Consider the following 8,528-nt stretch of genomic DNA (forward strand, 5'->3'; position numbering starts at 1 on the left):
TGTATGTCACATTTAGGCTTGATAAGTATAAGAGACTTTTTAAACTTGTCATTGGTACTCTATATATAATATATCACATAGAGGTGCTGGTCATATAATTAGAATATCATCAAAACGTTGATTAATTTCACTAATTCTATTCAAAAAGTAAAACTTGTATATTATATTCATTCATTACACACACAATTATATTTCCTTAGTTGTCTTGCATACACTCTAAAAAATTCTGGTAAAAAAAAAAACCCAATGTTGGGTCAAATATGGACTAACCCAGCAATTGGGTTGTTTTAAGTTAACCCAGCGATTGGGTTGTCTTAAGCAAATATTTAACCCAACCGCAGGATTAAAACAGCCCAATTGCTGGGTTAGTCCATATTTGACCCAACATTGGGTTAAAACAACCCAGCATTTTTTAGAGTGTACATAAAAGAAATAAACATTTGAAATATATCAGTCTGTATGTAATGAATAAATATAATGTACATGTTTCACTTTTTTGTGAATGGAATTAATGAAAAAAAATCTTAAAAATCTCAACTTTTTGATAATATTCTAATTATATGACCAGCACCTGTATAATGTTTGTAGTTATCAACATACCGGTATATTATTATTATTTCACTATTATTATTTTTAAATCGTGAGCCAATCATAGTAGACTTGTTGCAACCTTTTTCTCTGTGTGCGTGTAAATATATATAATTAGTATTTTTTTTTAAACAGTAGTGAAATATTAATAATTTATGTTGATAATTATACACACACACATGCACGCACACACACACACACACACACACTATTTTTCAAGAAGAGACAGATGCTTTCAGTGCTTTCCAGATGGTGGGTGGTCTACCAGCAGGGTCTCACCGGATCATGGTAACCAGCCAAACCTTGATGTGTAGCCCTTATAAAACTCTTAGCATAAAACTGAGTCAAAAAACATCTCTTAAAACGATGAATTATGATGGAACTGAATGTCTCCAGTTTTCAAACTGAACTATCAAGACAAATGGAACAACAATCTTTCGATTATTAGAAGCAGCTGTTACATCAGTGTGAAGTGATCCCACTTGTTTCATTATGAGCTCTGCTGAGAGCTTTGACAGATCACGAAAACGCATCACACTCACACAGACACCCCTCAATCTGTTTTATTCATCGAAAAGCAATGGCTGAACGAGAGCACTTCCCTAAGAGAGGTGGCGAAAAGAGGTGTGAGAGGGACTCATTTTCTCTTTCGCAGATTGGACTGAAGCCCAGGAGGATAGACTACGGCTTGCACTTGAAACCTCTCCTTTGGCAGATCTATTCAAAATCTAAATGTGTGCGAGTTGTCGCACAAGGCTAAAGGTTCCGAGCTCCATGACAACAGTTGTCTTGCTTGATATGAGTGTCTATCAAAGTAGTTTCGCTGCTGTACGTGTATTGGCAGCGCTGTCAAATATCTGTCGCCTAGGCAACATCGTTATTGCAATGATATTTCAACAGTTTTGTGGAGTGGTAGCATCAGAGAATGAGTCAAGATTTCCATAGTGATGAGATCTCTGGGCAAATATTTCAGATGTGTTTAAAGTGAACTGCATCAACAAGCACGTTTTAATTAATTTCCATTCATCCATCCATTATTGCTTTTCAGCAAAGCAGTTATTGCAACCGTTATGTCAACTTATTAATATTCATGAGCCCGACTGATATGGTTTATAATGTATCTCCCCCCACTTTTTAGATCGTTCCTACGCGCCCTGCATCCATCTATCCCTTTTTCAAATTTTATCCCTACATCATTTCATTGATGTTTTTAAACACTTGATGGGTACACTGTTGCATCTATTACCTCACTGTGTTTAGCTCCTCAACGAGCACTTTGAAACTTCCTGTCGAGACATCTGGTGATACGCATGTGTGTTTGCGTGTCTGTAGTGATGGTGGTGTTTAGTGGGCCGAGGAGAGTGATAGCACTGCGAACAGGCCCTATTACTGAACAGACAAGCAAGAGAGAACTAGTGCTCTGCTCTCTGCACCCCTCCATCAACATCAATCTCTTTTTCTGGGGGCGTCAGATGGGCCAAAGGAGCGGAGAAGAGAGACATGGAAAGTAAATCAACTAACTCCCTCTAGCTCTGGTTTAGAGCAGAGACGCAAGAGTAAAGTGAGAGAATGTTCTGCAAGAAGTTTGTAGAAGGGGGAGAACAAAAATCATCTTTTTGTCAAGGCATCAATCTTTCCTCTCACCGAGGTAAATGGAAAACAAAGGGTCTAAGGGAATAAGGTCTAAAAGAATTATTTTTCTTTCTCTTTTAGTAAATGGTCAGTAAAAAGGAGGGTAGTTCACCCAGAAGAAGAACATTCTGTTATAATTTACTCACCTTCAAACCATGAATGTCCTTCTTCTGCTGAACAGAAAAGATGATATTTTGAAGATGGGTACACTGTAAAAAATTTTGGTTGGTTTTTGTTGGTTTAACTTAAAAAAGTAAGTAAACTGGTTGCCTTAAAACTGTGAGTTTATTGAAATTAAAACTTTGAGTTGATACAATGAAGGAAATTAGTTTAATAAATAGAAACTCAAAATATTATTGTATCTGAACCACATAAAAAAATGGATAAATCATGAAAATAGCACTATTTGGCATGTTTCACTGCATCATCAGAAATAAAACACACAATTACCCAATATGCTTACAAAATCGTTTAATAATATTTTAATAAAGGTTATCGAATCTCAATGTTCATTGTATTAACTCAAAATATTAATTTCAATGAACTCAAAATTTTAAGGCAACCAGGTAACTTTTTTTCTAAATATTTTTTTTACAGTGTATGGGTCATTGATATAACGGGTGGAATAATATTTACGTGTTCATTTGCAGTGCGGGTCGGGAATCAATAGGCTCGGGCAGACTCTATATAGCCAAGAGCCTATTTCGAATCAATTCGGGACCCAATGACATGCAGCTGCTTTCAAGCGGTCCCATGCTTATTTGTGTTCACGCTCTGTAGTCCAAAGACCGCCCAATGTTTCTAATTATGACGTGGTTTGCAGCGTTGAGCACAGCAGCGTTTGCGTCCTGCAACTGAAGTGATTGACAGTGTTCTTGTGCTCAGAAGTGAGAGAGCACTCTTTGCTCACTTACAATCTATTCTCAATGTGAATCAAAGTTTTTTTTTTTTTTAAGGCTGCTAAGAGGACCAACGTCCACGTATAAACCACAGAGCTTTAGGAGAGGCAACCACATTTAGAGGGTTAGTTCACCCAAAAATGAAAATTATCCCATGATTTACTTGTCATCCTAGGTGTATATGACATTCTTCTTTCAGGCGAATACAATCAGAGTTACATATTTATAAAAAAAATCCTTGCTCTTCAAAGCCTTATAATGGCAAAATCTGTTTTAAAGACCCTAAAAGTGCACCTGTCCATTATAAAAGTGCTTCACACAGGTTAATAAAGGCCTTCTGAAGCGAAGATGAAAAATATTCATATTTTAAACTTTATAAACTAAAATAACTAGCTTCCATCAGATGGCTGCATGCATCGATTTACAGCGAAAGAGTAACCCTGACCCAATGCATGTGTATTGAAAAAATGGGTGATTTTTCTGGATTTATTACTGGTAGTATTTTATTAATATTCATTCAAAATATTACAAAAAAAAAAAAAAAAAACCCTGAACTAAGTCCCCCGACTCTTCCGGGCCTGCCGCGTAATATCCCCCCGCCCAGCGAGTGCTTTAGTACGTCAGATAAAGAATGACCACTTTTTTTAATAGCCTAATGTTTTTACTATACAGTTATATATGGCATTTTTAAAATGTATTTTCTGAAATTAGTAATGATATTTATATACAGGTTTATTTAAAATAGCCTTTTTTTGAAAAATGCACATGAAATATCTAAATTTATCAGTTTAATTCATGGTAAAAACATGAATGTGCATAATTTAGTGGATGATTGCTGCCATCTACTGTAAAACAAACACTTTAGCAATTTCTCAATGAACAAGTTTGTGCATGAATGTTAGACTCTTCCTATTAGGCTGTATATAGGCTGTAATGTGGCATAGGTGCTATTTTTGTACAGTTTAACTATCATCAGCCTTTACGGTACAATTTTTAAAACACAACCAACATATAAAACAGCAACATGCATTACAAAAAAAACAAAAAAAAAAAAAAAAAACTGTGTTTCCACAACTTCCACAAGTCTGATAACATGTTACATATAACATTAGTGCTAAACCTTGATACAAGGGGCACCAAGTAAAAGCTTGCCTATAGGCAGCAAATTGGTCAGGGCCCTGGTTTTAACCGCGAGAGAAGTTAAAGCTTGAAATATTCTTATATGCTGCGTCATATATCGTGTACATAGTCACTCCTTTGCCGTAAGTTGACTCGCATAGGCAAACATTTTTTTGTTGTTGTTGTTACAAATGCATTGAGTCGCTTCAGAAGGTATTACTTAATCCCCTGGGCCCGGTTTTTCAAAAGTAATCCACTAGGATTTTGGATAACGGATTGGATCAAATCTTGAAAATGTGTTTTTCAAAAGAAAAAATGAATTACATAATCGGATTAGATCACGTAATACAATCTTGGTTTTGATCCGGATCAATTTTCAGAACTTTTTTGTAGGATTTGGATCCCTTTGATCCAAAAAATCTGGATTAGATTTATCCCATCAGAAGGCTGGATTCAGCGTGGATTTCATGCCCAAAATGAAATGAAAACTTTAAAAATGTATCTATATTTACTATATTTGGATCATGCAGTATCCTATATACAAGATATCCTATTTATTCATAAGGTTTTAATTTGATTTGTTCATCTGTCAGGCTGCAGTGCCTCATAAAATAATCCCTCAAACAGCTGTCAAAATTGACCAAAAACAACACATTTTATTTTGTCACTAATTGATATATATATTCATTCATCACAATCGAAAATATTTTAGTTTTTAAAATATTTATTAGCGATGCATGCAATGATTACAGTACATCTATACTTGATACTGGTTATAAATATCCTCAATGTTCACACTGTAAAAAAATTGTGTTGGTTTAACTTAAAAAAGTAAGTAACCTGTTTCCTTAAAATTTTGAGTTTATTGAAATTAAAAATTTTAGTTGATACAATGAAGGAAATTTGTTTAATAAATAGAAACTCAAAATATTATTGCATCTGAACCACATAAAAAATGTGATAAATCATTTTCGCTATTTGGCATGTGTCACTGCGTCATCAGAAGTAAAACACACAATTACCCACAAAATCTTTTTAATAAAGGTTGTTGGATCTCTAAAAATGTTCATTGTATTAACTCAAAATTTTAATTTCAATGAACTCAAAATGTTAAGGCAATCAGGAAACTTTTTTTCTAAATCATTTTTTACAGTGCAGTATTTGTTGTAGGTCTCAGATTAGCGGACTGCTGGAAGAGGATGGGATGGGCTTTTTCTTGTTTTTAGTTTTTATTTTATTTCTAAATGTGTGTGTTTTCCTTTCAAATAAAAATAACTTATATTGAAAAAAAACTTATATTGACCCCACACTGGCTATTCTACTTGTTGCTCTTTATCTATAGTTCTACGTTGTGATTTCCTATCCTGTTTGAGCACCGGTCATCCAGATTTGGGGATCCTGAAAAGTTCCTATCCGGATCAGATTGATCCAATCTGATGTTGCTTTAAAAAACTGTCTCCAAAAGTAAGATGGATTATGTGATCAAAGATCGCAAACAAAGGATTACTAAATCCGGATCCATTTTATCCGGATTAAACCTTTTGAAAAACTGGGCCCTGGAGCCATGTGGAGCACTTTTATGATGGTTAGATGCACTTTGAATGGAGTTTGCAAGTTAAACATTTCATTCTGGATTAGGCTAACTGTAGGCAAATGTTTAGAAAAAAAAAAGAATAAAGTAATCAGAGTTTTTCCCACAGATCTACCTCGCAAGCACTGTAATTATGTCATGAGTAATACATAAAGTTGGATACATTTGATGTTATTTTTTTCGCTCACCTTGCCTGGCACTTTTGAAGCTGAAGGATTGAAATCCTCCGGTCAGCGCGGACGAGTCGATGACATCAACGCCATACTCGCTCTGATTCCGCCGGTACAGCGTTACAGCGATAACCAACATGACGACGGTCACTACGCCCGCAGCCAGACCGGAGTAGAGTGCCACATCGTTATTGCTCTCCATATCAGCTAGAAGAAGAGAAAATGATTTTGAAGAGAAAAACAAAATGGCAAACAATGATTGTGGTTCTTACGATTATATAAAGGTATTTGTTTATTTGCTCAAATTTACATCAAATAGCTCAGGGATCTCATTTTGATGCACACAGATGTGACACAGACACAAAACACAGCGAATGAATGACATAAAACATAAAGCACATTCATCACAGAAGTCTCTCTCAGTCTCTAATGCGCCCACTTTCCCAGACACTAATGAAAGTTCTCCAGCGATGGGCGATTACAATCAGCTCTCAACCACACACCTGACTCTCAACACGAACACACGCAGCGAATCTGGCATAGCAAAAACCGCAAACCTTCCACGGGGATTTCGTGACAACACGGCTCATTATATTATCTCATTATATTATATTATGGGCGGCAGTGGCTCAGTGGTTCATGTAGGTTGGCTACAAACCAGAAGGTTGGTGGTTCGATCCCCGGTTCCACCTGACCAAGTGTCGAAGTGTCCATGAGCAAGACACCTAACCCCAGCTGCTCCCGACGAGCTGGATGGCGCCTTACATGGCTGACATCGCCGTCGGTGTATGAATGGGTGAATGTGAGGCAAAAATGTAAAGCGCTTTGGATAAAAGCGCTATATAAATGCAGTCCATTTACCATTTACCATTATCTCATCTGTAGTGATTAGGCCCTATCTGCTGACTCCTTTGTGCAAACAATTCAACCAGGACTCTATGAACAACAGACAGAACAAAGAAAAGCTAACGTCGTTCCTGAGCATTCTAAAGCCTCCAGACGGGTAGGGAACATCAGACAAAGCCTGCGGCTAAGAAAACACTAGCCAGAAACATGTGGAGCTGCACTAACAGCAAACAGAGCAGGTTAATTGGGAGCTCTGGAAAAGTTTGACAGGCTAATGAATCTTTTTTGCACTTGTGTTTGAGCATTTGCTCACTTTTGCCGCCTTTTCTTTTCATTTCCCCTCTCCTTTTCTCTATAACCCTTTTTCTCTGGTTATCTGGATTTAGATGCTGCATCCCAATACGCATAGTTATACTAGATACGACCTAAAAGTATGTACTCTTTTTGGAAGGAAATATACATGCGTTTGAGTGTGTAGCAGAAGAGTATGCAAACTTTGGGACACACTACTTTTTCATCTTTAACGGACGCTCTGTCGCAGTTACGTGCATCCTGTCACCATAAACTGCCCTGACAATCATTTTGTCACAGTTGAAATCCTCCACATTCAATCTAATTTTAATTTCATACCGTTTCGGAGAGGAATGTAGTAGCACGTTGATCTGCCAGTTGTCTTCCATGCAAGCACTCTCTTCATGCGTTTGGAATTTAAAATATAAGGATGCATTTGAAAGGTAATGGCCAAACATACCATTACAAAAGTTCACAATCTTTTCGCCAGGTTAGATAACGGTCACCACCCAAACCCCTTTATCTAATGCTGCGTTCCAGGCAGGTTTTTCAGCCCATAAGTTATGACTTCAAAACACGACTCACGACTTTGTAGCATTCCAGGCAAAGTCATGCCAAAGGTGCTTACTCCTTGTTGCTTATTTGAGGGAAACGGAGGAGAAAAAACAGCGCATAAGACATGAGAAGCTATTATACCTTTTACTTTATGTTATTAGTATATTTAGAAAAGTATTTGGTATTCTTGTGTAACCAGAATAGTAGTCTAACCTCAACAGAGGCTCTAGTGAATGACGCAAGAGGTCCCATCGCTTCGCCTCTTTGTTAGAGCGTCTGACTCTCATGCTGGCGGACCCGGGCACGTTGGTTCGAACAGGAGGGTGTTACAGTGGTGCCATGACCCGGGTGGGAGTGCGGTTTAGGGGTGTGTGTGTAACGCAGGCCAGCTAGTAGTTGCTGTCTGAGTAAACCTCACTCCTCTGTCCTCAATAGATGCTCTAGCGACTGACACTAGAGGTCACAGCCTTTAGCCTCCTTGTTAGAACATCCGACTGCCGACGGACCCTGGTTCGAGTCCCGCTTGGAGCGGGCGGTTACACTTATACTGAATGGACTGAAAACTAGCTAATGCTAGAAAAGCTGCTGATAATGCATAACATTTGCGAATAAATTAAGTTAGAGCAATACTTTATTTGAATAAATTATTTGGTTTTTAATGTATGACTTCACGAGTACGAGTTCACGGGTGGGAAGTCATGCGTTTGACTGCCGTTTCAGTGCACTTTCCTGGGTAGAAGGTAGGAAAAACCAAGCGGTAATGAAACTCTAATGAAACCAATACGGAAGTAATTTAAACTGCAATTCCTCGAGTGGCCACAGGCTTCAGAAGGGAGC

The 8,528-nt window shown here is 37.5% G+C and overlaps 1 protein-coding gene and 1 long non-coding RNA gene across 2 annotated transcripts in view; both read right to left on the reverse strand.

Moving 5' to 3' along the window:
- LOC137046659 (uncharacterized) overlaps window positions 1-8,528 on the reverse strand; it is a 541,808-nt gene that overhangs the window by 181,802 nt on the left and 351,478 nt on the right. The gene's annotated exons all lie outside the window — the stretch shown is intronic.
- unc5da (unc-5 netrin receptor Da) overlaps window positions 1-8,528 on the reverse strand; it is a 293,559-nt gene that overhangs the window by 53,418 nt on the left and 231,613 nt on the right. The window contains exon 9 of the mRNA XM_067423231.1: window positions 6,018-6,206. Coding sequence (XP_067279332.1) covers window positions 6,018-6,206 — 189 coding nt within the window. The remainder of the gene's footprint in view (window positions 1-6,017; window positions 6,207-8,528) is intronic.

This window comes from Pseudorasbora parva, chromosome 18 (assembly GCF_024679245.1).
Source record: "Pseudorasbora parva isolate DD20220531a chromosome 18, ASM2467924v1, whole genome shotgun sequence".
In the NCBI taxonomy this organism is placed as follows: domain Eukaryota; kingdom Metazoa; phylum Chordata; class Actinopteri; order Cypriniformes; family Gobionidae; genus Pseudorasbora; species Pseudorasbora parva.